This window comes from Spea bombifrons, chromosome 7, assembly GCF_027358695.1.
Source record: "Spea bombifrons isolate aSpeBom1 chromosome 7, aSpeBom1.2.pri, whole genome shotgun sequence".
Taxonomy (NCBI): domain Eukaryota; kingdom Metazoa; phylum Chordata; class Amphibia; order Anura; family Pelobatidae; genus Spea; species Spea bombifrons.
Genome location: NC_071093.1, coordinates 42,519,703 through 42,547,686, shown reverse-complemented (window position 1 = coordinate 42,547,686; position 27,984 = coordinate 42,519,703). Strand labels below are relative to the sequence as shown.

At 43.1% G+C, this 27,984-nt stretch overlaps 4 protein-coding genes across 5 annotated transcripts; 1 reads left to right on the top strand and 3 right to left on the bottom strand.

The window, feature by feature from the left end:
* Positions 1-171: 171 nt before the first annotated feature.
* On the bottom strand, positions 172-8,786 carry PIGQ (phosphatidylinositol glycan anchor biosynthesis class Q). 2 transcript variants are annotated; one of them, XM_053471834.1, is made up of 11 exons: positions 8,765-8,786; positions 5,779-6,412; positions 5,307-5,438; positions 4,690-4,810; positions 4,291-4,417; positions 3,802-3,955; positions 3,093-3,204; positions 2,039-2,119; positions 1,145-1,259; positions 927-988; positions 172-514 (listed from the first exon to the last, which is right to left on the bottom strand). In XM_053471834.1, the coding sequence occupies exons 2-11, from the start codon at positions 6,405-6,407 to the stop codon at positions 362-364; spliced, it is 1,686 nt and encodes a 561-aa protein (XP_053327809.1). In that variant the 5' UTR covers positions 6,408-6,412; positions 8,765-8,786; the 3' UTR covers positions 172-361. The 2 variants fall into 2 exon arrangements, with proteins under 2 accessions (XP_053327809.1, XP_053327808.1); XM_053471833.1 differs by lacking the exon at positions 8,765-8,786 and adding an exon at positions 6,993-7,122.
* Positions 8,787-9,327: 541 nt separating this feature from the next.
* On the bottom strand, positions 9,328-10,358 carry NHLRC4 (NHL repeat containing 4). The gene has a single exon (XM_053471802.1). It carries the CDS (start codon positions 10,122-10,124, stop codon positions 9,414-9,416), a length of 711 nt encoding a protein of 236 aa, XP_053327777.1. The 5' UTR covers positions 10,125-10,358; the 3' UTR covers positions 9,328-9,413.
* A 3,656-nt stretch (positions 10,359-14,014) lies between these two features.
* On the top strand, positions 14,015-15,888 carry ASB8 (ankyrin repeat and SOCS box containing 8). Its single transcript, XM_053471347.1, has 3 exons — positions 14,015-14,215; positions 14,298-14,402; positions 14,867-15,888. Exons 1-3 carry the CDS (start codon positions 14,069-14,071, stop codon positions 15,497-15,499), a joined length of 885 nt encoding a protein of 294 aa, XP_053327322.1. The 5' UTR covers positions 14,015-14,068; the 3' UTR covers positions 15,500-15,888.
* A 4,219-nt stretch (positions 15,889-20,107) lies between these two features.
* Positions 20,108-22,465, bottom strand: PRR35 (proline rich 35). The gene is made up of 2 exons (XM_053472017.1): positions 20,969-22,465; positions 20,108-20,744 (listed from the first exon to the last, which is right to left on the bottom strand). Exons 1-2 carry the CDS (start codon positions 22,459-22,461, stop codon positions 20,108-20,110), a joined length of 2,130 nt encoding a protein of 709 aa, XP_053327992.1. The 5' UTR covers positions 22,462-22,465.
* Positions 22,466-27,984: the final 5,519 nt, after the last annotated feature.

Sequence of the window (27,984 nt, the reverse complement as noted above, 5' to 3'; positions counted from 1 at the left end):
TATGTCATTATGAGGTCAGTGATGGATGCGAACACGAGGCCAGGGACAGAATGTAAAGGTGTTTCTTATATGTCAAATAAAGGGGTATCATTATGCTAATGAAATAACATTTGAATGCATAGTCAGGTTTCTCGTATTTTCCGTAATGTTACATTAATATAGATTCCATTGATCAGTCACTTCCTGTTGTTGTGATGTCACATGCTGAACGTGACACTAATAATCAATACTTCCTTTTTTCTTGTAACATCTCAAAAACAGAATTCAGTTATTTGTTCAAGAATCCCTAGATAATTCACTCCTGGCGTCACCGTCTCTCCTCCGTCCCTGGAAGAGTCTAGAAAGCCACCGTCACAGTCTCTCAGTCCTGCTTGTCTCCTTTCTGCCTCCAGGGGTAGATGAGCTCCCCGATGAACAGCTTCTTGCACAAGGAGCCCCAGGAGTCTTTGGGGTAACATCTACTGGAGGGCAGCCTGTAATGCTGCAGCACATTTCCATATGGCAAAGAATTGATCTGCGGGAGCAGAGAAAATAATAAATAAAAACAATTTCATTTTATTTATTCATTTATTTATTTTTTGAATGCATGCTTAGGCCTCAAGGAGAATCTCCGTTAAGAAATAATTATTGGGTTCAAAACAATCAAGTCTAACCAGCCATCACAATTCTATTTAGCAAAAGGGGCCTTTGAGGTCCTGAACACTAATTTGCAACTACGGGTTTTTTTTGGCTCAATAAAAGGCATCATCTTTGACTAAAGACTCCATCAACCATATTTAATATATTCGTTTTAATTAATAGAGAAACCCTGGGTTTTATTGGGTTTTAGTTGCCCTTCTGTCTCTTGAACCCTTCCTTAGTGCTGAAAACCATTTCAAACTCAGGTTCGCTTTCTGGCCACAAACTCAAACAAAAAAAAAACATACCTGCATCAGGAGTCTTAGTGGTTTCCCTGTTTGTTGCTCCAACATTCGGAACTTGACCCCGGCTGAAACAGAGGTTATATAGAGAGAGTAGATAAGAATGCTACACATCAGCTAAAGAGACATGAACAAATTAAAAGAGCACATTTATACTTTTTCAATAAATATATAAAAAAAAATTTGCCATGGTTGAGCTCGCCGCTCCAGAATCAGGTACTCACCTGCCAACCTGTAGGGCCTGCAAAGCCGCAACACCAGGGCGTAGACGGGGACCGAGTTCAGCAGGTCTGTGGTCATCTGGATGACTCCTTGGACCAGAACCACGAGTAGACGTAACTTAAACAACAGAGGGAAGAGTCAGTGGAGGTAACCCTGAGCTTATAGTGTCCTCTCAACTAAACTACTGCTCTGTGGGTGACATCATGTGCATCTATGACACCAAAAATAAAAAACCTCTACGGGGTTAACTGGTAAGTTTTGTTATTGCACCAGTGTGATAGGAAAAAGAAAAATGACTAATTGGACTAAGAGGCTTCCTGAAGTTTAAATTACCTTTAATTTAAAACAGTCGGTGTTGTGAATATCTAAACATACCCAACATGCCCTTAGCATACTTTTTTTTCTCTTTTTAATATGTTGCCCTTCTTTCAAAATCAGCATATACTCCACAAAATACTGTAATCTTTACGCGTTTATAGCTACTTGCATATAACGGGCTACAGAAGTCTGACTATCGGACACGAGGCTGAGGACTGACTATACTGATGTACTAAAGTCATTTAATATTTGCAAAATAAACACATCTATATCCATTTCTACACACACAATACCCAGGCCAGGGAAAATGAATTAATGTTAAATGCAACATGGTGCACAGTGCCTACAATTAACCCTGGGTAAATATTTGCTTTTTGTCTTTCAAATAATATCCACTGCCAGGTCCCTATATCAATTTGTTTAAATGAAATCAGACCTAACATTTATAATATTTACATATTAGCTGGTCCCGTGTAAACTTCCTCCTTGTGTTTACTAAACCCAAATACACGTCTCCAATCTTTAATCCGAAAAAAGTGCAAACCCCCTTAAAGAGAGGGGGTTTGGGATCTACATACCAGGGTGAATACCAGGTAATAAAGGGCAATCGTCGGCAGTAGAAAGAGCAGAATGGTGAAGAGTAGGGTCCCAAGAAATAGCTGTAATAAAAGAGTGAAAAAGAACAACATTAAAATTAACAATATCCAAACTAGCAACAACACTAACACACACTGGCACCAAAAGAGAAGAATCACACACAGTATTCCCATCATCGCTGAAGTAGTGCCAGGTCTCCTTGAAAAAATCTTAATACATTTTGTTTCTTGAATTGTTGATCATCCTAAAACATCTTTATATCCCTCTAGATTGTAAACTTGTTTGATCAGGGCCGTCCTCACCCGTTTCTGTAATTGTTATGTTATATACTACTTGTTATATCCCGTCAATCCATTGTACAGCGCTGCGGAATATGATGGCGCTATATAAACCAATAAATAATAATTTGCTGGTAAGCAGGGTGCACGCACAAGCCGTATTCCATGGCTCACAATCACAGTGGTGTCAGCTAAAAAAAAAAGTCAACATATAAATCTCATGATCTATGTGTATTGATCAAATTGCTTGCTTGTTAAAGTGCACCCCTGGCACAACCGCAGGACAGGCATGCACTACCCCTTCAGTCAAATCAAATATAGACCCTCACTTCAGTAACCAAACTACCAATTAGCGTTCTGCTATGTTTCTTCTGACCGCAATATTCAAAACAATGAAAAATATAAGATAGATTTACCAGTTTGTGATTGGATTACAGAAGAGAAATTGCTTTTTTCTGCAGTTTTATTAAACTATCAAATTAAAAGATCCAGAACAAGGTTACTGAGATATTAATCTTCCCCTTGTTACTGAGCTAAAACACCCATAACCCTCTGCCAATGTTTTCCCGTGTTTGTGGGATATGTAGCAGCCCCAGATCCAAGGCACAATATTTTTCAAAACAGATTTTTTATCTGATAATAGCAAAATAAAGACTACTGATATTCGTCTGGAAATATGTTAAGAAGCCTTTACAGGATATTTGGGGAAACTATTATCTTGCCCTGCGAACGCTCATAGCACCTTCTGTGATCGTACCTGATCTAGATCGTAGGAGCAGGAGTCTACTCTCTGGCGCAGAACGTTCCACTTTTTCCCTCGAAAAAGCCGCCACAGGGATGAGAGTCCGTGCATCTTCAGGCAGTACAAGCTGAACAGGGAGACAACGTACAGTGTGTAATCATGTCTGGAGGAGTTTTCTAAGGGGTGAAGTTTTAATGGGGGTAATAAAGAGATTTTAAATAGAAAATAAGTTTTAGAATGTAAGTTTCAAGCAAACAAAGTATTGTTATATATTATAAACACCTTTCACTTCTGGATTACTCATACCCAGAACATCCACAGTACCCTGATAATCAACCCATGAAAGATGCGGTTTCTCTTACTCTGCTGAATTTTTATTACTAAATAGAGCTTTAGAAAATCCATTGCCCAAACTCTTTCCAGATTGAATTTTTTAATCGTATAGAATTTTCCAATTAATACATTTTCCATCAATGCTTAACTGTCACATGACAATTGATGATACAGAAACTGAAATTGTTTCTTGGAAGTGTTATTTTTAATTTACTAAACTTGCAACACCATTTTCTAGCAAACCTTTCGAAGCTTCAGTACCTGTTTAAAAGTGTGTGTGTGTATATTTATATATATATATATGTGACATCTTGTGGTTACAATTAATATTGCACCGTAAAACAGAACAAAAAAACACAATGCCTTAGGTTTCCTTACAGCAGGCACTCACCGGGCTCCATATACATAGAAACAATATATATGGAAGGTCAGAAGGGCAATAATGTCAGATAGGATTGAAAGTGCTACAGAGAGCCCCAGGCACGCCGATAATCCAATATACCACAGAATGACTTCAATGAATGGCGACATGAGGCGGATGTAACCTGCAAAAAGAGAGGGAAAAACCATGTCATAGGTTCAAAGTATAGCTGCAATCCCCAAAAGGATCAGTGGATTCCACAGGAATTTTTAACACAGAAGTCTCTTAGACCTGTGCGGGAAAACTGTTTGGAAGATATGGACTAAATCAGGTAAAAGCTATGATGCAGTGAGGCTTCCCACCATGTATTGCTAATGGCTTAGATGCAAAGAGACACAATTAGCCTGCTCTATAATCACACCTTGCTCTTATGTATTCAGTTACTTGGCAATAATAAGTTAAAACACGCTCAAGTGTAACGGCAGCTGTGTAGTCAAAGAGGAGGATGCCGCAACTTACTGATCCAGAGGTGGATGTGATACATAAAAAAGCGACCAAGGACCTCATCCAGTGCTCGGTTCATCTTCAGTCCAGCTGGTGCTCCCATCAGCCACTGCAGCAGGCCCTGGAGTTCTACTGCAACACGCTGTAAAACGTAAGAGCGGTTTAAACAACTGGAAGTACTATATATATATATATATGTGTCTGCACACAGGGCGTATATCAACAAACCAAAAACATCCAAGCGGTTGACAACAGAATAATTTAGGACTCAACCATCATTGTTGATAGCCTAATACCTTCTTTTGGTATTTCTTAATTTATATTGAAGTTTATTTTGCATGAACTTTATTATTATGCATTCTTTATCACATATAATTGTGTTCCTTAAATATAAAATGATAAAAAAAAACTCACATCAGCCACAGGCAAAAGCTTATCAGCCAGCTGGCCTATGTGATTCCCTTGGTAAAGCCAGGACATCAGAACGATTCCAAGGATGACATCAAGCAGAAGTGAAACCAAGGTGTTGGCCTTCCTGCAGATTACAGAAATTGACACCTTACAAAAGACGCAAACAATGCATGGACAACGGGAGCTGCACAGTAACAATACAGAGGCAGATAACTGCATGTTGGAGCTTTCGGAAAGATGTGTGTTATATGGATCTATCAGAGAGTGTTTACCCCTGAAAAGTTGTAATAGTCCCAGGCAGAAACGGAAATTCTAGCCCCTGACTAGGGTAATAACCGCAGTACTATAAACAAGAATCTGAATTTACAATAACATTGGTAAACAAGGGTGTGGAGATCAATGGGCATCATCAATAAACCTTATTTACACTCGGCGTTAACATAATGTGATAGAACTAGCACATTATATTATTTTAGGTTTTTTGCTTTGCAGAATATCAGTTAGGTTAAGCTGTGTTGCAGTAGAGCAATACATGTTTTGGGCTAAAAGTGTAAACAAATAGAGTGTGGCCTTGATGAAGAAGTTAATATGGGCACAATAACATAAGACACGACAGAGACCTCATGAACAGAGTGTGGTCCTTTGCCGCCTCGGTGCTGCCGATCAGTCGAAGGCTGTCCAGACGTTTACCTAACTGCTCACAGGTAGACAGCTTGCTCCACAGGTAAGAGAGTGGTTTCACTTGCAGAACTCTGGAAAAAGGGAGATTGTCAGTGAAAAAAGCAGTATGACGTGAAGCAAAATAAATCAAATTCTGAAATATTTATAATCTCACCGAGTACTGGTAAAATATCTCTAATTTTAGAGTAAGGTTAAGAGTATTTCTACATCCAAATTAATGAAGGTCCAGGGGTAGGGTACAAAGGAGAGTAAAAGAAAACCACTTGATAAATATAAAAAGTGGCTATTGTTATTGTCTGTGAGCACATTAAGCTTGAGCTCCGGTTTAACATCCAAAGCCTTGGGCAAGGGAAGCTGAAAAGTTATATCGTTTACATTATATTATAAGAAAGGTGCCCACATTCTCCTCACCTGGTGATAGAGGTAATTACTGAAAGCAGGAAAGACAAGAAAGCACACATAGGCACAGAGGCTTGCTTGACCAGCTCCACAATAATGCTAGCTTCCACCCCTTCAGACTGCCAGTGAGTGAGCTTTATTGGACCTTCATCATATTTGTCCATGGCAAAAAGAGGACGGTTCCTTGCCACAGTATCAAAGAAACCGGCAATTTCAGAGCTCTCAGCCTTGTTGTGCAACTCCGACAGCATCACCTTCTGCTGATCATAGTAGACCAAGACAATTTCTGCTTCTTCTCCATCCGCAAGTCCATCAATTGCACAATCCCAGAACTTGTTAGAAGCTTCTCTCGCCATCCGTAACCATGGCTGGTGTGCGAATATACTGCTAAGGTCGCTGAGAAAGTTCTCCGTCTTGTCATCCGTCTCGGCTTTTCTGTTGCTCCAGGTTCCTAACACAGAGAGGCTCAGGCCTGTCACCTGTTCCAGATTAGCCAGGTATTTCTTCACATAGCCAGGGATGAACGGAAAGTGGAGTACAGCCAGGACCACCACAGACTGGTGGTCTGCCATCCAGCGCCCAATAAGAAGCCCATTCTCAGCTCCCGAACAGGACGTGGGGAAGAATATCTTAACAGCCATGGTGACTGCAATTAAAAACAACATAAATGATACTTGATGTCACATGAATTATTCGTTAATGATGTATTTCTGTCATTTTACATTTTTATTCAACAAGCAACACTGATTCATTCAGACAGAGGACTGACATGTGGTTCAAACATTATGCCAACTATTACCTTTGTGCTCAGAATTATACAGAATGTATAATTCCTTCATTTATGGATGTTTACGGTGTAGGTTAGCGATCACTCAGTAATCTAAAGCAATTATTGTGTAAAATAATATATTTGTATAGAATGGTTTGTTTATAGACAGACAGACGGATATGGTAACATCAACTAAAGAAATATCTTAACATATCATTGCAATAATAGTTACTAGGACAACAGATGAGGGGCTGAACTGATGTGAATCTCTCACATGTATTTTTGTGAAGAGTAGGATTGCTTGATTAAAATGTTAACTGTTAAAAAAATTACATTTCAATCACATTATTCTGAGGCATCACCTGTCCATTATGGTGGGATTTAACGCCTAAATACTTATTTACGAAAACACATTATGTCATCCACACATTTTTTAACCCCTTATCTCCATACATACCAACTGTACCCAAGCTGTTATACTGTGCCACACGTCGGTCCCGTCATGCCCGGTGGATAATTAGCAGTACTAATAGGTCACTGTCACAACAGGCTGACTTTCAAAATAACTTCCGGTTTCTCCATGCCTGTTACTAGGAAACGCAGTGCAGCACTCTAATACGTCCGGGCAGCGTCTGAGCCGCTTCATATTTAGTTCCGTAGCACATTGGCTGCAGAATGACTGCCACCTAGCGGTCAAGTAGTATAAGAGCGTGTTAGGAATTGGGAGATCCTGTTAACCCCTTCAGTCCCGGGGTTATTGGCAACCAAAGGACCAAAATATTTTTTTGTCATCTTTACCATATGATTTTTAAACCATCACTCGTCTTTTCCATATTTGATGAACCTGCCCAAATTATACATTGCTTTGTCCAGGAGAAGTAGGGTCCTCTTGCAATCGCAGAAATACACGAAACATAATTTTTTTTTTACTAATAATACATTTAAAAAAACCTTTATTAAAATAGTAATAAATTAAGATTTGGCAATCTTGCTTAAATTTCCTTTACCCTATATAACATACCGTATTTGCTCGATTATAAGATGACCCCCCCCCAAAATGTGAATATTAATTTAGAAAAAAAAAGAAGAAAGCCTGAATATAAGACTACCCTATAAGAAAAAGTTTTACTAGTAAATATTAATTCACATGTAAACTATTTTTTCATATTTTAAAAAAACTATGATTGAGAAAAATGCATTTTTTTATTTCCTTTTATCTGCAGCATGGCTTGAGATCCCTATGAGAATATCAAATATTTTTTTTTTGCCAGCGATGTCATGGTGACATCACTAGGCTCCCAATCAACCAGGCTCATGTTTTTTATTTATGTTATTGATATTTCATTTTTTTTTACATTTTTATTTTTTCAAAATCTGTTTGTTATGATCAGCAAATAGGGCTCCATAGCTGTGCATCGTAGATTGCAGTAACTGCGATCAGCCAGCAGGGGAAGCAATGAGAGACCCCAGCAGGGTCTATAAAGACCTGGGGCTCTCCTGTTCTCAAGTGAACTTCCGGTTGGTGTGAGCAGTGATACTTATTGGAAGGGAATGCCTGATCGCGTGATCAGGCATTCCTTAAATGATAGTGTTACCCGCGCCTGCAGCGAGCGCCATTACCAACGATCAGTCGGCAGGAAGCCAGCAATGAGCCTTTCTTTCAACAGGGAAGAGTCCAGGCTGTCGTAAAGCTTTAAGGACGTACATGTACGTCCTAAGGGAACTGAAAGGGTTAAACATTGGGTTTTAAAAAAAAACTGGTTGGTAAGAACCCTCTCTCCCCAGGATCCTCCACTTGCCGGTTCTTTTAGGGCTTTAGAACCCTGTGATACCTTCATAACCGTTCTGAGCTCCTAGAAATGAGGCATCAGGGGAGGAACGAGGGGCATCAGTGAAAGGGGTATATGGATTATGGGGCCACAGAGGGATTAAATTCCAAACCAAGGAAACTATGGAAGTAATACTCAAATGCCATGCAATGAACTCTAACACTATGTAACATAGTTACGTTTACAGTAATATAAAATATGTGCAATCGCATAACGTGCAGGGAAATAGTAAACGCAGACCATGTACCATGATATAAAATATAAGATATATTTTATGACACGATTAGGAAATCGCTATAGATCTGCTCCATGCACCTTTCCAAAAGATGTCATTTCTCAACACATTTGTTAATGCATTCATATTTTCTTTACAGTACTCGAGTCATCAGCAGATACTCACAGAAGTGTCTCCTCCACCTCCTGCCTTCCTAGGTCTACTAACAGCAGGGAAGGTTCGTCTCATAGATATGTAGAGGAGACCCTCCCGTGTGTGCGGTTAAGATAATCTGGGTATCTCGAGTTCCCGCTCAATGAGTTTCGAGTAGTGCATGTTGTTAGTGTGCAGGATTATTCCGTGCTGCTGTGACCCGGGGGCTTGGTATTTCGAAACCCCGTCCATGTGTTTTATATAGACCACTGTCTGTTACCTGGTTTATAACTTTATATTTAAATTTCTTCGTTTTCTAGACTTTTGGTTCTTTGGCACCGTAAAATTGTTCCAGCTGGGACTAAGAGGAAATCAAAGGTTTGGGTATACTCCCGAGAGTATGAGTAAGCCCAACGGTTACACTCAGGAATTCCATGAATCCAGAATTCTAATGTATGCTAACTTTGTGAGTAACGTGAGTGAGAAAAGTTTTTGGTGGTCAATACATGGTACTCGAGAAAGAAAGCTACTTACTTTACACATTGGGTAAAAAATGTCTAAATAAAAGCAGTTATAATATTCTTCTTATTTTATTCATTATTTAGTTTTATATATATATTGAATAACATGATAGAATCATTCAACGTGAGCGAATCTCTTCATTAACAATCCTGCGCCATCGCTATGGAAATTCCCCCGACCCCCTCGGGCTCCCGGAAGCATAATATGGTCTTGCTCGATACTTAAATACCTTGACACAGTTGTCACCAGAGTCAGCTACATATAAATGACCAAAGGGGGAGCACGTCACACCGGCTGGCCTTAGAAGACCCCCTGAGACTATGCAAATAGGGGAACCATTAGGAGGGAATAGAGTGACGTCCCTCCGCTGCTCATCAGCTACAAGGATGTTCCCTTCTGGATCCGCACAGACTCCTGTCGGGTTTCCAAACGTGTGTTGGTATTTTTGAGAAAGAGATCCAGATAGTTTCATGCTGCCTTTGAATAACTTGACATCTCCACACTCCTCGCTAACAGCAAAGCCACCATCCGTGGTGGGGCAGACATGAACTGGTCCCTGAAGGCCAGATACTTGACGAACCCCGTGGATACGATAGGCGCCGTCCACATGGAAAGCTTGAACCACGCCAGCTGCGTAATCGGCAACCAGGATCCGGCCGCTCGAGTCAACAGCAATGCCTGTTGGAGACGTGCGTTTTCCACCCACCTTCACCCAGGACGGCTGTGAGTTTTGGTTGTAAATACGCACCAAGCCATCAGTCAGATCGGTAACTGCTACCGAGCCAGATCGAGTCACGGTGACGCAATCTGGGAGGAAAAGCCCCCCATCCGAGCAATGGATGACCTGGCTAGGCTTCCCATTAGCAGCCATCAGGTGGACACATGGACCATTATCTCCACAAACATAAAGAGAACCATCAGGGCACCAATGGACAGAGCTGCAGCCGCCAGCACTCGGCACTGAAATATTATGGGTGAGCTTGTCTTGGCGGAACAGCAGAAGGTTCCCTACGTCTTCTAGATCTCGGCAGAACTGGGAAGACTTTTGGGAGAGCTGTTGTATGTGAGATGGACGGAGGAGACCCAATCCATTTTGAGAGGAGAGTAAAGGGACCGCTCTCTGTAAGGTGTTTTGGGAGGCCACTTGCAGGCTCCGTACCGTGCGAAGAAGGTCTTCCTTCTGACGGCAAAATTCCAGGGACTGGTCCATCGTGCTGAAGAAAGGAACTCAATGATAAATAAGGAACTCTGCAACCATCAGCAGAATGTCATTCTCATTGTGTGAGAATTCTGATACTGAGCATATACTCATACGACTAGGTCTATTCACTAAAAAGGGAGCTGAACATTTCATCTCCTTAATATCATTCTGCATTACCGAATACAAACCACACTGCAGGGCCTGCTCAGACCACCTTGTAGGAGAAGCTCAGTTGGTGTTATCGTTCATAATGTGCCTTAATAGCAGTTTTTAAAGGTTTATCTCTCCTGCAAACTTTTCTTTAGTGAATAGACCTTTGCACTGTTCTGTGAATGCTCTCAGAAGACCCTTCACAACCCTACATTCCCTGCACCCACCCCCAGCACCTGCTTTATCTTCTTTTTGTCGACCCCGTCCTTTGTCGATACCTAATAGGACACCATACCGTCCTTTACACATCGGTCTCCTCTCACCAGACAGGGACTATTTAATTTTTGGCCAAGCTCCAGTACTTGGTGTCGCCCCCCACGTAGACCTCTCTGCTGAAACGTAAGGCAATAAACTTCATTTCAGGTCTAGAACTTACATATCACGCGTATGTCTGTAGTCCGAGGCCGGCCGTGCTTGGTATGTGATATGAACTGGGATTATCAACACTTTTCTGGAGGCTGATCCTCCTCACACGCTTCCCTGGATATAATGTTGTTAGAGACCGGGATTGGGCAACTCATAGAACATTCAACTAAATAAACATTGACTTAACACCGGTGACTTAGTTAATTGGCGATTGTTCTTACACAACCAAGCCACGGCCCAAACGAGAATCCACGCCGTAAACTTTACAAATCATATAAGCACGTATGTTACAAAAAGATGATTCGATACATAATATCATTGATTCTGGGACTGGTAACCTTTCCCATTAACCCATTCAGGTTCTCGCTATATCTCCAAATACCTAAATGATAGCCAAGTAATTTATAAACTCGGTAACAAACTGAGGATCCTTTCTCCTTCACTGCGGTATTCTGGCTATCGTCATTCTTCATCCCTCTGAGAACCCTTCTACAGGAGAAATGTTTTACTTTATGTGATATGAGAAATGTTCAAAATAATAGCATTTTTAAAAGCTTCTCAATTTTTGAGACGCATTTGACCGGGTTTTTTTTCCACCCCTTTGGTTGCCAGGACAGCGGAAAAATGAAAATCACTGCCAATACTGGGCACCGAAAAAGTTTAAAAGGATAATTTCATAAAAATTTAAAGAATTTACTTAAATGCTAACAGCTTAAGCAGAGCCCTGCACAGAGATTGTGTATCCAATAAAGTGATATTTTAGGGTAACTGATCATAATTCCTTTTAATAAAATGTACTTTTTTATTTTAGTTAAGACCACATGCGCCTGCCATTAACGTGTTAATTTCACTGACTACTCACTGTAAGTTCAGACAATAATGAAACTAATTTGCACTGGAGAAATATTGTACAGAACCAGCTTTTTTGCCCAAATCAAATATGGCGCCGCTGTGAAGGTTTTCCTTGACCAATCCTATCGAAGATGTGTGCTAATGCGTGTCTAGCCTCGTTTCCACAAGCGGTTCCGTTTGCCAGTTTATCTATTGGTCGGAGGTGGTGTCTGTCAGAACTGGAACGTTTTCATTGGTTTGTATTGCCAGCAGCAAGAGGGCGGAGTTGAGGTCGGCAGCTGAGCTTTGCTCAACAGGTGAGGTTAATGTACGGGTTGTTTTGGGCTGAACTGGAGGGGTTAATAGGGGCCCCCGGTACCCCAAGTGTTCCTGGCACCTCGTAGGGCTCAGTATGGGGTAATATGTCGGGTAAATGCCCAGAAATGGGCGTGTAGTTTATCAGTCGTGGTGGGTGGTCTGCCCTGTGTTACTTACCACAGACAGGCCTGTCACAGAGGGGCCACATTGAGAAATACGCCCGGGCTGTGCGTGCCTTTCCATATGTAGATGGGGTTAAACATAGAATGGCACCTGTATGCAGGGCAGTATATATTATTGCCCCCTCTTGGGTCAAAGTGGCATTTAATGGGGTCCTTCCCGGCATCCAGAAGTGATCTTTTCCAGAGAACCTAAAACAATAGACCCCAAAGAGAAATGCAATTTACGCTTTAATGCTGAGGCCCCTTTAAATATCCATGCTGCCCCCCATTTGCCCCTTTTCTCTGCCCCCCAACTATTTTGAGTGCAGAATATGCATTCAGCCGAATGCATCTCGATACACGTGAGGAGGAGGACGGCAGCCGCAGCCTCTACCTGTTTCTAAAGAATATAAAGTTCTTGTATATGCATTCTTCTGTCTCGTGGGGCTGTCGGGGGCATAAAGCTGTCCCTTTAATTGAATAAACAAGAAAAAGCATCATGTTAAAGCAGTTTTAAAGCCCTTTAGAATTCTGTTTTACCAAATATCTGCCCTCCCCGTAAATTGTTTGCGTCATGGGTGTTTGGTTTTAATTCCAGAAGTGTGTGTGTGTGTATATATATATATATAATATATATATATATAGATTTTTTGTATTATTATTGCAATCTTATAATGCGTATATTACGCAGGTTAATATGTGACCCAAGTGAGGCTCCCGTAGGCTCACCCCTTTCTCCCCACTAGGTGGCGCTAATATTCTTCATCTCGTGGACGATTCCTTGATTTTGTTACTAAAACTTTTTTTCTTTTTTATATTTGAAAACTCAAAGAAGAAAAAAAACGTACGGCGTAACCTCCATCACGTAACGATTCTACAGTAGAAGTCTAAAAATATCCCATCCGTCGCGTTTGTGTACCTCTTCACGTGTTACACTGTTGCTTCCCGTATGATCCCGTCTCCCTCCGTAAATTCCTTGACGTGTTGGCGCTAGCGATGTAACACGTCAGCCCGCAAGTTAATCAATACAGTAATATACCAGATGGTACACGCACGCAGCATCGTTGGCGCACCGGGCATGTTAGTATATCGTCGTGTTAGTGAATGAATGGCTCGTTAGTGTCTTGTGGCCGTTGTGGCACTTTGTTTGCCGTGTGATGGTTTGGCAGCCCTCTGTATGGTTAGGAGCGAGTGCAACCCCCCCCTTCTTGTTTTTTATTCCTCCTGCTGAATATTTCATCCCATCCGAGGGGTAATTAATGGAAACAGACGCTTCCTGCTCTTCATCCATTAAGAGAAGCCCAAGGAGAGAGATTGCCTTGGTCCATCTCAAGTGCCTGCTGAATGCCAGAGGCAGGGAGTCCCCCTGGGGGGGAGAGAGAGAGAGAGGGAGGAAAGAGCACCTCAACTACACCCCCCTGGGGGAAGAACGAGGAAAGTGCACAAAGGGGAGATTGGGCCAAATGTGTAACCTCTTCCATGCCAGAGCTTTCCAAATCCACCTTCCTGTATCTCTGCCTTTCTGTGAAATTTTTTATTTACTCTTTTTTTCTATTTTGTTATTTTTCTACTTTATCTGTGATCGGTTCATTCTCCAAGCTTTTTTTTTAACCAAGGGTTAAGTATAAAGTGTTATTCTGGTGCAATCTTGAAAAAGCGGAGCAATCGGTAGTTTGATATTTTGATTGCAGCGCTCCCCTCCCCCAACACCTTCCCTTTGCATATGATATGATATCACCTTGTTCTGAATGTTATACAGGTGCTCCTGCCATGGAACACCTGAGAAGGAAGTCCACCCTGTCCGAGCGTTTAATCCGCACCATTTCCTCCATTCGTTCCCTGCCCGGTGACACCGTCGAGTCTCTGATCCGCAAGGTGAGGAAAAAAAAAAAAAAAAAATCCCGCGTGCAAAGTAGAAACACTGAGCGGCGGCGTGACTCTGTGTGCTCTTTTGCAGGGAGTGGACGTCAACTGCCCCCACGACACCCTGATGCCCCTTCACAGCGCGTGCATGGTGTGTGACGCGGACTGCGTGGAGCTGCTGCTGGAGAATGGAGCCCATGTCAGTACAGAGTGTCGGTCTCAGTGTAATCCGGATTCCAATGCAATGTCGCCTCCGTTTAAAAGGAGTAATAAAGCCCCGGAGCCGCTGATAGAATACGGAAGGCTAATCTGTCTTTGGAACGTTAGCAGCCTGAATGATCGGCTCCGTTATAGACGGACTCGGTTCTTTCTTAAGAATACGTGCTTTCCCTTTAAATTTCTGCCTTGCTGAAACTTTACAGGCATTTTGGACCCATTTACATTTAGTTTAGGTTCCTCGCTCTAAATAAGAGAAAAGAACAGGTTGTTTTGGATCCTGGGATCTCTCAGGAAGTATGTAAATATATAAACCGTACAGTACCGATCAGTTATTAATATTATCTTGTTCTGGCCCGTTTAATTCTATAAATGCCACTGCTGTCCATGATGGGTCTCTTGTCTTTGGCGTTCGATCACAATGCTTCCTCCTCTCACCCCGCTCAGGTCGACGCTCTAGACGGGTACCAGCGGACAGCTCTGCATTACGCAGCCGAGAAGGATGAAATGTGCGTGGAGATCCTCCTGGAGTACGGCGCTAATCCCAACGCCCCTGATGGGAATCAGGACACCCCGTTACACTGGGCCGCCTTTAAAAACATGGCCCGCTGCGTTAAAGCCCTTCTAGAAGGTGGTGCCAAGGTCAATGCCCGTGACTATAACCAAGACACGCCTCTAAGCTGGGCAGTCATTAAGGGGAATCTTGAGAGCGTACGATTGCTTCTTGATTATGGGGCACAGCCGGATACCACCAATCTCAAGGGGCAGTACCCTGCTGGGCGGCTTGTGTCTCTGATGAGTCGAGGACTGGGCGGTGAGAGGGAGGACGAGTGCCTTGAGCTGTTACGAAGGGCTAGTGGGCAGCTCCGACTAAGGAGGGAAGGCGGATTGCCCCCTGAGGCTACCCGAGATGCCCAGCTTTGCCAGCGGCTTATGAAACTGTGCTCGCAGCCTGGTACTCTGAAGTCCCTGGCCAGACGAGTAGTCAGGGCCAGTCTTGGAGAATGCCTTCTGTCCCAGGTTGTCCCGGAGCTACCCATCCCTAGGTCGGTGCAGGACTACGTACTGCTGATCGAGTAAACGTGGTGGTCTTTTTCCCCACACCCTCTATAAGACAACAAAAAGACTTAAACTAGCAACAGCTAGTGGCAAATGCCAAACCGGCCCCCAGATGGACGCCTGCATCCGAGGACTGTTCATGCAGATGCATTTGTTAATAGCAATTCCATAGATCATAGTTCTTGGTTGCAATCTCCTCTTCTAAAACATTCTTTTTGCTGGTTCTCAGCTTTCCCCCCGCTTTTCAAGACATAGCAAGTTTTGGGGGGTAACACCACTGATCCCAGCGAGATTTCCTCTGCTGGGGGGTATCTGAAACCCTTTGTCTCACTGTTTTTCTCCACTCAGTTCAGTTATTATCTTGTCTAACAGGCTTCCTCTCTCTATAAATGTTTTCTATGTGCATTTGGGTGTTGTGTATCGTTCATTCTATGACTGTATATACCACCTCTGCTAAAACTGATACTCTGATCTCCATTCATTGCCCGGCTTCTTCAGACTTTTTATACAGAGGTCAGAGGATCGCAATCTTTCTAGCGCGAATTACTGACTTGACTTTTCATAAAATATATTTTAATGAAATCTATCCCCTATATTAATCTAGCACTTATGCGTAACTAACCTCAGAAGATTTGTACCCATAGCCCCAAGTCTATGGTACGTGTAGAGGGTAGGTGTTCCCCCTCTCATGCCATGCGCGGTATCCTTTACCTGGAGTCCTGTGATGCCCACGTACCAATCTCAGGACCCCTAGACGCTTTCCATGACTTGTGTGCTGTTACAGTGAATAGCGCAGTGGAGCTGAAAGCTCGGAGTGTTGCAGACAATAACAGATTGATCCGGTGGCAGCTGGCCTGGGGTTCTTCCACTAAAACCAAAATATTCCACCCTCTGCTTAACTGACCTTTAAAGCGATTCCCCTCGATAAGACTTTTTGTGTCATTCAGTTTTAACGCATTACCTGCCGGAGCCATCGTCGGTTACAGAACAAGGAAGGAAGGATGGGACCTAAAACAGACGAGGGCTTTACAGGGGAGAAGAAATACTTTACTGAATGAGTAGTTAGAGTTGACAGATTGGCCGCTTAAATCTGGGCACCCCGTCGGTCTGTGAACGGGTCCCACAGCAGGGCTTTAGATTCTTTCATGTGGTCCCTCTTTTGATGATGATTATCGCTGTAATGCGGTACTTGGCTCGTATCGGAGCACAGAAATCACAGGGGTCTGAGTTTAAATGGCCGGACTGGGAACCTCGTTTTTTTTGTGAGACCGATTTTGGTACCCCCTTTAAACAAAGACAGCATAGACCCGGCGCCCGGCGATCCGGGACCTGGACGGGAGCCAAAGTGCAATGAGCCGCGCATGCAGAGAAATTTCTGATAATGGGAAAACGGTTGTGTGTCCTTAACGCCACTCACCTGTAACCTATCCAGATTATTATCTGTCACTGTCTATTAGAAACAGAGGACGACAGCTATAAACGGTTAACCCTTTAGTTCGGGCAGGAAGACGAGGGCCGATGCGTGCCTATAGATATTCTCCCCAGGCAGTGGCGTTAGGAATAAGGAACCTTTGAAGCTAGTGGGGGAAAAATGCTTTTTTGGATAAAAAAAGGAAATAACTGAATGACCTATTATAATAGAAGCAGTGCAATCGCCATAGCAACCACGCAGATGTCATTGAAGACTGCTCCTCATTCAACGCTATGCTTTTAGGGGATATTTACACTTTAAGTTTCGCCAACACTTTTTTCAGCAATATGTTTGTTTTTTTAATATATCTGATGTCGGGTAACGCAGATCTCGGAATCATGTTCACTCACAGCACCCCCGGCCGACACGTAATGACACAATCACAGCTCTGTCAGGGCCGTTCAGTTTAGCGCAGGAGAAGGAGACGGGAGTTTGTTCTGACATGTCTCCCATCCCCTGTGATTGGTATAAGTGATAGCGCCAAGCTGGGGGGGATGAAAGAATACGGCTGTTTGACTCTGACATAACCGATCCATCCATCCAGCGAGCGGAGAGCGGAGCGCGAGACGATCAGCGGCGAGAAGGAGAACGATAGGCAAGGGATGCAAAAAGGGAGAGAGGGGGGCATGCTTTTATTAAAAAATTACAGAATTGGGGAAATTAAAAAATAAATAAATCTACAACATTTTAAGGAATATATGTTTGGGCGCCTTTCTATTATCTGCTGGTAACAAAACTAACTAAAAGGAACAAGTCCTTATGCTCCGTGGCGGTAAAAGAAATAGAATGCCTGGGTCTCAGAGAAAGATATGTGACCCCCAAACTGCGCCTGGTTACCCCACTACAATTTTTGGAACGTAATTTAGTGATGTACGTTTTGGCTTCTGATATACGGATTTATAGCACGAAGCAGTCCTGCCGGGTTCAATGCTGAACATCAAAATGCACAGATCGTAAAAATTCTAGTTTTTAACGCTTAAATGTTTCCGGCGTTTTCATGTGAAGGGTCGCCTACCTTTCAGAAGGTTGGGGGCAACAGGATTTAAAAAAAATATTTTTGTATGTTAAGTATTTTTTTTAATACCGGGCAAAGTGGGCAATAAACATGCCTGCCCAAATTTTAAATAAATAAATAAATATATATATTACACACACACAACAATGGAGAGGAGGAAAATGAGACCACTTGCCTCTGTCCCCTGGCATGTAGAGATGTGAAGAACCCCAGTATAAGGCTGATGGGAATTGTAGTCCCTCGTGGCCATACTCCGGAATAACCATCCTCAGGACCTCACAGAGTCGGGCCATCTCAAATCCAGCCGACAAATCCCCCAAATGATATTAAGATCCCGCTTGGTGATCACGTCTCGTGAATCAGGCGCTCGTTATAATCAGATATCTTTCATGTTATGGGGGGGGTGCAGGGTGAGGCTCGAGGACGGTTTTTCGGGGAGACGCTGCATCGTCGATCGTATCCCCGGCCCTCCCTGTGGCATAAAAGGGGTTAAGAGCCTGGGACCTGCTGTAAATAAGTGCTGGTAGACAGGCTCCCGTGTTTAAGGGTAACCCTCGGTCTGAGCCAATTACGTGAGCCCGGAGCTGTGTTTAATGGGGCAGCAATGAGGTCCAGTGACAGTGACGCTGATCTGCGGTGACAGTGTCCTATGGCTGTCCCCAGGGTTATGTGAACTCTGCTGCCTTCCTTATTTACTCATCTGCATGGGCTGGCAGCGGTGCCCGCTGGTGTGAGGCTCTGCCCCGTCTTTCGGTCCAAGCACGTACCCTCCTGCCAGGCAGGATCTCGCTGGAGACCATTGTGATCGTATTAAAAGGTCCAGAGGACCCGCGGTGTGAGCTTCGCTTTGGAGCAGAAAGGGAGATTTAATGAGTTATGGATGAATAACGCAACCCATGATTGATGGAGGCTCGCAAAGAGACGGTATTATAACGGGGAGATCGCCCTTCATGGACTCAACTGTCTAGTCAATGATACAGTCTCGCAAGGAATTAGACAGCCTTATAAAAGGATTAGAGTGTCTGGTAAAAAGGACAGAGGTATATAATCGTACCATGTTAGCCGGGGAAAGGTAAAGAACACATGTACGAAAGACGATAACTGTAGTGCAATAGATTGCAAGCTTTTGAGACGAGTTATGTCTATTCTTCATGTATATTATATGTAAGGGTACGCTGTACAATGTACCGGCCGCGTCCCGGAGCCCACAAGTTTAAATATAAATGATAATAATGTATTGTTGAACAATGAAGGGGCTAATCAGGCAGCTAAGATTTCTGTCTCATAACCTGAAAATAATTCAACCGGAGTGGGACTCATGTTAATGAGGAGCCCCTGGCACTTTAAGGTCAGTGGCCCCCTAATAATGGTCATATCCAGCTGCCGGCCACTCGCTGCTGGAGAGGCAGATCGGGCGAGTGTGTGGTGCTGTTGGCCTATGGCCCATTGGCCATTTTCCTGCTGTGTCCTTTTACCGTATGTTGGTCCATGAAAATATTTTTTTTGTCCCGTCCCGTCGCGTTACATGAAATAAAAGACCGCCATCGGTTACGTACTCTTGTTTAGCTTTTAATAGGTTAAATGCATATTTACGATGTGAGAATTCCTCAAGTGCAAATTTCTTTTAAACGGTGTATCATACAGGTGAGCGAATTCCCAAAAACTGATTCTGACCCGACTGGTTCAACATGGACCAGGAACCATACCTTGGATAACACAAAGAAATCTACCACCACATCCTAAAACATTATTTTCTAGAATCAACAGACAACTGGTGAATTTGTCAATCATTGAAATTCTGCAAAACTCAGAAAACTGCAAGTTTTCCAGGAAATCTGCAAACGAAGAGAGGGAAGTTCAGGAGATTCTGTTTTTCGGAGATATCCTGTCAATCATCAAAAGAAAAATACTTGACGGTTCTGTCACAGTGAGAGTTTTATGGTGAATAAGGGATACCAAACAATGTCCCTATTTATCGTGGAACGGTATTTTGTAATTTAAGGTCAGAGGTCAAGCCATGAAAAACAGGGGGTCGCATTGATTTAGTGCAAAAGTTTGATATGTGCTTCAGAAACCCTTGTTATCTCTTGAGTATATTTAAAATTCAGCATTTGAAGCCTGGGACAAGGAGTATGCCAGCGTTTCACACACCTTCTAACTGTTGTTGCCCTCTTCCAAAACCAAGGCGACTTCCGCCCCCTTCTTCCAAGATGGAAACCTGCGGCTGCACCACTCCTGCACCCCCGATTCTACCATCAGGACACAGAAGGACACTAGAGTCTGCCTCACACTTTGTAGGACGTGCGTAACAGGTGGCCAGGTCTGGGGGCAACAGTTCCACCTTCACCAGCTGCCTGGGTGGGCAGTCAGATGGTGGATGTGTTGCTAGGTCATCTTCTGGTGGGCTCTTGTCTACTTCTTCCTTTCCAGTGTCCTCGGACCTTTTAATCGATAGATCTAGTGGTCCTTCGTGTGAACATGAGACCTTTTCTAGAGCACGGTGAATATTCAGAAGCTCCAATCGGATTTTCCCAAGTTGTTCACTGAGGGCTTTCTGGCGGCTGTTGTCCTCCGATGCTAAGTTTGCCAGCCTTCTCTCCACCTTCCCATACTCTTCTAAGGTCCTGGAAAGGTCTCCGATGAGCGCAGAGGTGTTTTCACTCATGGGATCTACGTTATTAGTAGCCTCGGACTCTCGCTTCCTCTTCTGAGTTGACCTTTCCAGATTAGGCTTCTTATCGTGCCAGGGATCAGGAGAAGGTATGGAAGGGGAACACGAGCTGACAGAGGGAATAGAGAGTAAAATGTGTTTTTAGAGTATGGTATTACTGCGTGAACACGCCTCATTCTAATATGTTCTCTTTTAATAACACAGTATTACTAACAATTCTTATTTTGCATATTGTGGTTTCTTAATATAATAGACTACAAAGAATATGACAAAGATAACACAAAGATTTTTGGTAAATCAGTAGTTACTTTGATCGTTGTTATGAAGACCTACCGGTTTGGGGTGGGTCGCTCTCCTCCCACTATTAGTGGCGTTTTATCTGTGGCAACATTTGGTACATCTTTCTCCAGCCAGGGCTTCCTCTTCATGCACCTCACGGGGCTGGTGTTTGTCCAGACGGCTTCGTCAGTTGTTCCCTTCTGTGGAATCAAGCCTTCATTCATGTTAAGAGTTGGAGCCCCGTAGACACCAAGTATTTGCTTCTGTTGTTGAATTGCATCTCTCGCTGCCTGAGAAGGCCATTTCCCATCATTATCCTGGATTAACTTGTTATGAGACGAGGTTTGCTTGGATAATTTATCACTAGAAACCCAGGACACAGTATTTTTGTCTTCTGGAGCCTTGTGAAGACAGGCTTTCGTTGGTTCCATAGGCATTTTGGTCCTTGGAACTGAAACGTAAGACGTTGGCCCCGGCTGGGCTTGGCTCACTGGCTTTCCTGAAATCACCTTACTCTCGGCACTATTAAATGCATGTTCAAAGAGCAAAGGATAGTAGAATCTGGGGATGAACGACGGCCTCTCTGTGTTCTGTAGTGATTGGAAATGGGTGGAATGGGTAGGGTGCATGAGCTGGGCTGTGGAGGCCAAGAATGGGAACTGTGCTGTTCCACCAGTCATAGCGGGGTTCAAGTAAGAGAAGAGGTTGGTATTTAGTGGGTAGTTGATCCCCAATAGTGAGAGGCCCTGTTGTTCTTGGTAATCGGTGTATGTTGGTGGTGGGTAACATGGGATTGTATTAGTTCCTGGTGGTACCTCTGTTGTCCCTTTCTTTAGCGTGCCGGTCAGCAGTTTCCATTGCTCAGCACGAGTCCCTCCAACGTTGCTCGCAGTTTTTCTGGAAACCTTGGTAAATTTTGGCTCCTCTCTCTCCTTCTCAAACTGCCCTTCCAAGGAGAAAACATCTGTTATAATGAAGTCAGGCTCCCCTTCTTTACTTGACCTTTCTTTCTTGCCCTTCATGCCCGCCATGGAAATGTTGGCTTCGCTTTTGCTTGGGCTGGCCTGCAGAGATGTTAATCCTTTTCCTTTGTCCTTTAGGACTTCTCCTGTTTCTTCCTCCTCTTCTTCCTCTTTCTCATCCTCTTCATCCAAAAAACTCTGCACCTCAGCAGGGTCCTTTTCTCCAGCTTGCCTAGCCTTGGTGGTGTTTGACCCAGTGGAATCGCAAACGTCTTGCCGTCCAAGACTGCTCTCTGGTTGTGGTTCCTGTAGGAGGTGGGTTTCGGGGATGAGGAAATTGTTTTTCTTGTAAGGCCAGTCCGACTCTATTAAGAGGGAAAGCGAGTTTTTGCATAGGCTGTACTTCATGTGGTTGTAGAGATGGGACTTCTCCATGCAAGTAAATGGACACTGGAAACACTTGTAGTTATAAGGCTTCCCCCATGGCCGAGGTATATAATGAGGCTTCTTAGGCTTCCGTTCTTTATGTTTACAGGCAGAGCTAAGCTTACAACCTCCCTCTTCATCTTTAGACATTATTGACATGGACTATTACTGGTTGCCTTATGAGATATCAGCGAGCTCCTTTACCAAGCTGAACGCAGCGTTGTCTCATTCATGCACTCAAGTCAAACCTAAAATTGGAGACATTGATGCCAATTAGTCTCTTTCATAATGAGTTTTAACTACCAAGAAACATTAAGGCACATGTCAGAGAACAGATTTATATATATATACATATATATATATATATATATATATAGATATATATATATATATGCAACAATAGAAATAACAAGGAAGGCTTTAGAATATGTGTGACTGAATAAAATACACATATACAACAAAGAAACTAAAAGTAAATTAAAGGAAAAAAAGCAAAAAAATAAATAAATAACTGGAGTGTTTACCAAGAAAATACCATTAAGACTAATTACGTGGTGCAAATACAAGATGAAAAAAGAACATGGAAAACAATATAAAAAACATGTCTAAAAAAAGAAAATACAACAGCAGAAGAAACAAACTAACAAGGGGAATACAAGAGGAAAGAGGGGTTCTATGGAAGAATACTAAATGATGTGATAAAAAAAGAAAAAAAAAGAATTACGAGAAAGAAAAGAAAATACCAGAGAAAATATGTCTACAGAGAAAACAACATAAAGAGAAATAACTAAATCGCGTAGGGTCTGAAAAACCAAAAACCTACACGGGCAAAAATATTTTTTTAAGCAGAAAGATGAGAAAAGCTATTGACCCAGACTAAGAAGCAAAAACAAAAAGAGATAGAAAAGAAAATGTATTATACAGAGAAATAATGAAAAACAAGAATTCTAGAGAAATAAAAAGAAGGAAAAATAATGCAACGTATCAGGGGGAAATAACAAGGAAAAAAAGACCTACAAAAAAATAAGCAAAAGGGGGAAAACATGTAAAAGTAAAACAAATGAATCAATTGAAAAAAAATATTGCAGTAATAAATTAAGAAATGAATCAAACATACATAAAAAGAGGTATGTGTTAAAAAGAGAGAAAAGGATAACTAAAAGACAGAAAATAAAAAAATGACAATGCATGAAAAATCTAAAAAGAAACAGACAAGAATGAATCACCGAGACTAAAAAGGAAAGTACGTAAAGGAATAAATATAAAAGAAAAATATAAATGAAAGATCAGGTCAAAAAATACATAAAAGAGTAAAATAACATAAAGTGGGAAGAAGTAACTGGTAAATTTTTTTAAAAAAAAAACTACTTAATTTTATAGATAAATTAATGGAATAAAAACTAAGAAATAAGAGAGAGCGAGAGAAAAAAGAGACAGGGAGCGCTCCGGTTTAGGGTGTTGGGGTCCCGGTCGTGTGAAGAAGTTGTGATTTGGGGGAATGTTGGAACAATTATATGAAAGAAAGGAATGTAGAGACAGGTGTTTGAGCTGCGCTCTCCGAGACACTTCCTAACATATCTTCTTGGTCGGCTGGATTCCTCTACCTGCCACAAGACATTACTTCCACCGGTCTGTCAGGCAAGGCATGGAGGGACGTGCCTGAGGGTAACACAGCATCAGGGACCCTGCACCTGTGCATGGGAATTACTGTATCACTGCACAGCGCTGCACCGAGGGCAGCCTCTAACCAGCCAGGGGGGCAGAAAGAAGAGAGAGACAGGGGAACTGAAAGGGGAGGGGGGCGAGAGACAGACAGGGAACGGGGGATGAAGAGAGAGAGAGGGAGAGCAAAGCGGTATGGAGAAAAGGGAGATAGAGAGGAGGGTATTCGAAGAGAGAGGGGCAAAGGGTGGTCGTTGGAGGCACGGGACAGGAAGAGGGAAGTGGGAGCAACACAGAATGATGTGCAGGGTAAAAAGAGGAAAGAAAAAGGATGAAGGGAGAAAAGATGAGATAGGAAGGAGACAGAATGACTAGAGATGCCGGGTAGTGGTAAAGGTTAAAGGTCGGAATATGCACTGAAGCTGGGGGACACAATGGCCCTCTGTTAGCACAGTACAGAGAATGCAGTTGGGCCTAGGGGCTGCGTGTAATCAGTTGGGCCAGCGCAGGAAACACGGAGCTATACAGCACAGGCGCTACACCGTGGCCACAGACCAATAAGAAGTATACTGTGGGCACAGAACCTCACGGGGAGTATAACGTGGCCACAGAACACGTTAAGAGAGCCGAACAGAGAGCAGGAGGCTCAGAGCTGCACATGGGGCCTATGTAGAAAATATGGGGGGGGGCGTATTATCGCCATAGCTACCAAGGAAATGTTCTGGGCATTCCAGTGGTTGGCATAGCGATAAGACCACTTTTCACTTTTTTATACATAACCCTGGGGCTATCATGAAGATTGGTGTATTAATACAGGTGCCGTTTCCAATGGTAACCCCAAGCCATTTACTATTATTTTGGTTGGGGGGCAGTGGTTGTCTAGATTATTATTGATGTAGATGTTGACGTGGCATAAATTCATGTTAATAACAAGAGAGACACAAATGTAAAATTTTTTACTCAAACTGTAATTTTTTTGGGGTGCTTTTTGCCCCTTCTCGGGGTGGCTTTGGTGGAATTTCCGGTAGGGATGTCCCAATCTTTTGCCTCCCAGGTTCTTTTTAATGGATGGGGATTTCAAGGTCCGTAACCATCATGCTGGGACCTCAATGACTTAACACACTTTGTGTGACTTGGTGACATAAAACCGCCACTGGTGCCAGAGATCGAGTTTCACCAAAATGTAGACTTTTTGAAAGGAAAAAAACACTGTGACTTTTTTTTATGTCCGTAGGTTTTGGTTCTCCCTGGCTTACGTTAGTTTGTTTTGTCGTTGCGCAGACAATATATTTCATGCAAAGACGTGAAATATCGATCAGATTTGACCTGTTCCTTTTACTCCTGCGCAACTCCTGTCACTCTCAGGCAGCTTCAGCACGGTTTAAGCAGTGTAGCAGAAGCAAAGGGGATCGCGGTTGCTCACAGGGAGTCGCAAAGCTGCAAGGACAGAGGGTTGTGTCGATGCACACAGATTGCCCCCCGAGGGGGTGGCACGAATGGCGGTCGGGGGGGCATGCCCACCTACCGCAGCAGCTGCTGGTGAGAGAGCCTGGTACAGACCCATTTTTCATGTCGTGCGGTTTGATGCCACAGGCTGCACCCAACGACTAACAAATGGTGCAGCCTCCTGTGTGTGTGTGTGTGGCCCCCAGGGGCCAGACGAGGTCCTCCCTGGGGGAGTGCAGACTGCTGGTTACATCCTGTGCACCAACACACAGTACTGTTAACCCTTTTCCAACAAGGACAACTATATCTATCTATCTATCTATATATATATATATACATACACATTTCGTAACCCTTTCTCTACCAACTCCATGAATATAGTCATCCGGGTCCTTATTGCTCCTTTTCATGCCATTGGATAGAACTATATAATCTCACTGAAAACCACAATGTAAAATGGTAATTTAACCTGATAGTTATGGGGTAAACAGAGTTTTTTTAGAGTAAAAAAAGCATTTTTACATTTGCAAAAAAAAACAATTATTAGATCATATATAACACCAAAAGATTGTGATTGCTTCAAAAAGATTTTATGCAGCAAAGTGCATTACATTTCTTCCGATACTGACGTGTCTAAGACGCGGAGGAATGGACATGAATGCCTCTTCGCCGTGTTTTAGACACGGCTTTGAGCACAGCGATATAAAACTCATGTACCAGTAACACCAGCTACAGATTATCTGTATTGTTAGGAGATCTCTGTCCTTTTTCCACCCCTCTCTTAAATGTCATGCCAGTTTATGCTCTCCCTCATCCCCACTCCCCATTACGTTACGTTTATAGTCCACAGCTACAAAAATACAATTAAAACCGGTAATATTCAAAACGAACAATAACATTAAGAGATCCCGGTACATCACCCCTTAAATGTCCTCTTTACAGCTCTAGGTTTCCCCTTAATTCTTCTTATCCCTCTCTAAATTCTCCCTGCTTCTCCTCTGCTCTCCATTCTCACTCATATTGATGCCCCCCACTCCCTATTCACTCTCCTTCTCCTCTCCAGTTTCGCTGTTATTCCAGTCCCCACTCTCTGTGCGCTTCTCATCTCCCGCAATCTCCTATTCTCCTGTCCTTCATTCTCCCTCTTTCATCCCACTCTCATTTACCTTTCTCCGTCTCTTCCCACTCTCTATTCTCCCTTCTATCCCTCTTCCCATTCTTCGTTCTCAATACTTCTGTTCTCCCCCCTCTCCATTCTCCCTTCTATTCCTCTCTCCCACTCTCCATTTTCAACCCTTCCCTTCTCTCCTACTCTCCATTCTCTTTTCGATTCCCTCCCCCACTCTCCAATCTCAATCATTCCCTTCTCCCTCAAGCCCCATTCCCCTGTCTATCGGTCTCCCCACTCTCCATTCTCAATCCTTGCCCTCTCTCCCATTCTCCATTCCATCTCATATTGCTCTCCCCCACTCTCCGTTCCTCCATCTGTCCCTTTCCCATTTCATCCTACTCTCGTCCACCTAACCTCTCTTCTCCCCCACTTTTTACCCCTTTCACTCTCCACCCTACCTCTCTTATTCCTTCTTTCTCTTCCCGTTCTTACATACCTTTTGCCCTCGTTCACATCCCCTGATCACCCTTTGCTCTCCCTACAACGTCCACCTCCTTCTCGCGTACAGTATGTCAGCAGGTCATCTAATATTTGTACCAACAATCCTCGTCTAAACGGTAAGGAGGGCAGCTGAGTGGAACCAAAACATTCACGTTTATAAAATATTATATCTGGGTTTTTAATCATTTACCTGGATAATATTTATAACTTTGCTTTAGGGCTATTTAAGAAACCAATTAGCCAATGTCCTTATCAGGCCTTACAAACCCAGCAAGCCATGGGCTGTACAGAGATTTAATATCGCAATCTTCTTTATATTTTTTTATCTAATATATATATATTATATTTTCTGCTTGCCTATGCATTGTCTTAAATCTGCACGGCGCCCTCTATTTAGCTAACCCCTTCTCATACACATGCGCATACAATCATACAGTCACGTACACACGCTTACACCTTCTCTGCCACTTTCACTAAATATTCCACACTATTCTATAAAACATCTCTGGTCGTAACGGACGCACGCATTCGGGTAAATATTCCAGCTTGTGATGGGAAAGGCCATCGTTATTCTAGCTTCTCGTGATGGAAGCTTGGTCTCTGTGTCCCTCACACATCTTCAAACCCTGGTGGGTGCCACTGTGGCTCGGTTAAGAGCTGCTTTGGATTGCCCAGGCATGGGGCAACCTCAAGGTTACTTTTGGGGGTAGCAACGATGTAGTAGCGATGCCCTGTAGAGTCAGGAGATGGATTAACCGGGTGTCTTAAAAAGATTATGATTTATGCGGTGGAAGGTGGATTGTGCTCTAAATGTTTTGAGCGCAAGAAGGGGCAACGCTAAACAATGTCTGGACTTAAAGGGGTTAAACTGGATGATGCTCTACAGACCCAGGGGAAAGAAAGAAGGGGTGAAGGTACTTTCAGGGCACTTGAAGGGGTTAAGCGAGTGATGTTTTGCAGAT

Excerpts from the sequence above, each read along its gene's own strand:
- ASB8 (XM_053471347.1), top strand. The coding sequence starts at position 14,069 with ATGATATCACCTTGTTCTGAATGTTATACAGGTGCTCCTGCCATGGAA. Across the intron at positions 14,216-14,297 it reads TCGAGTCTCTGATCCGCAAG|GGAGTGGACGTCAACTGCCC; the intron begins GTGAGGAAAAAA and ends GCTCTTTTGCAG. Across the intron at positions 14,403-14,866 it reads TGCTGGAGAATGGAGCCCAT|GTCGACGCTCTAGACGGGTA; the intron begins GTCAGTACAGAG and ends CACCCCGCTCAG.
- PIGQ (XM_053471834.1), bottom strand. The coding sequence starts at position 6,407 with ATGGCTGTTAAGATATTCTTCCCCACGTCCTGTTCGGGAGCTGAGAAT. Across the intron at positions 4,811-5,306 it reads GACCACACTCTGTTCATGAG|GAAGGCCAACACCTTGGTTT; the intron begins GTCTCTGTCGTG and ends TGTAATCTGCAG. Across the intron at positions 3,205-3,801 it reads TTCTATGTATATGGAGCCCG|CTTGTACTGCCTGAAGATGC; the intron begins GTGAGTGCCTGC and ends CTCCCTGTTCAG.
- NHLRC4 (XM_053471802.1), bottom strand. The coding sequence starts at position 10,124 with ATGGCTGCTAATGGGAAGCCTAGCCAGGTCATCCATTGCTCGGATGGG.
- PRR35 (XM_053472017.1), bottom strand. The coding sequence starts at position 22,461 with ATGTCAATAATGTCTAAAGATGAAGAGGGAGGTTGTAAGCTTAGCTCT. Across the intron at positions 20,745-20,968 it reads GAGCGACCCACCCCAAACCG|CTCGTGTTCCCCTTCCATAC; the intron begins GTAGGTCTTCAT and ends TCCCTCTGTCAG.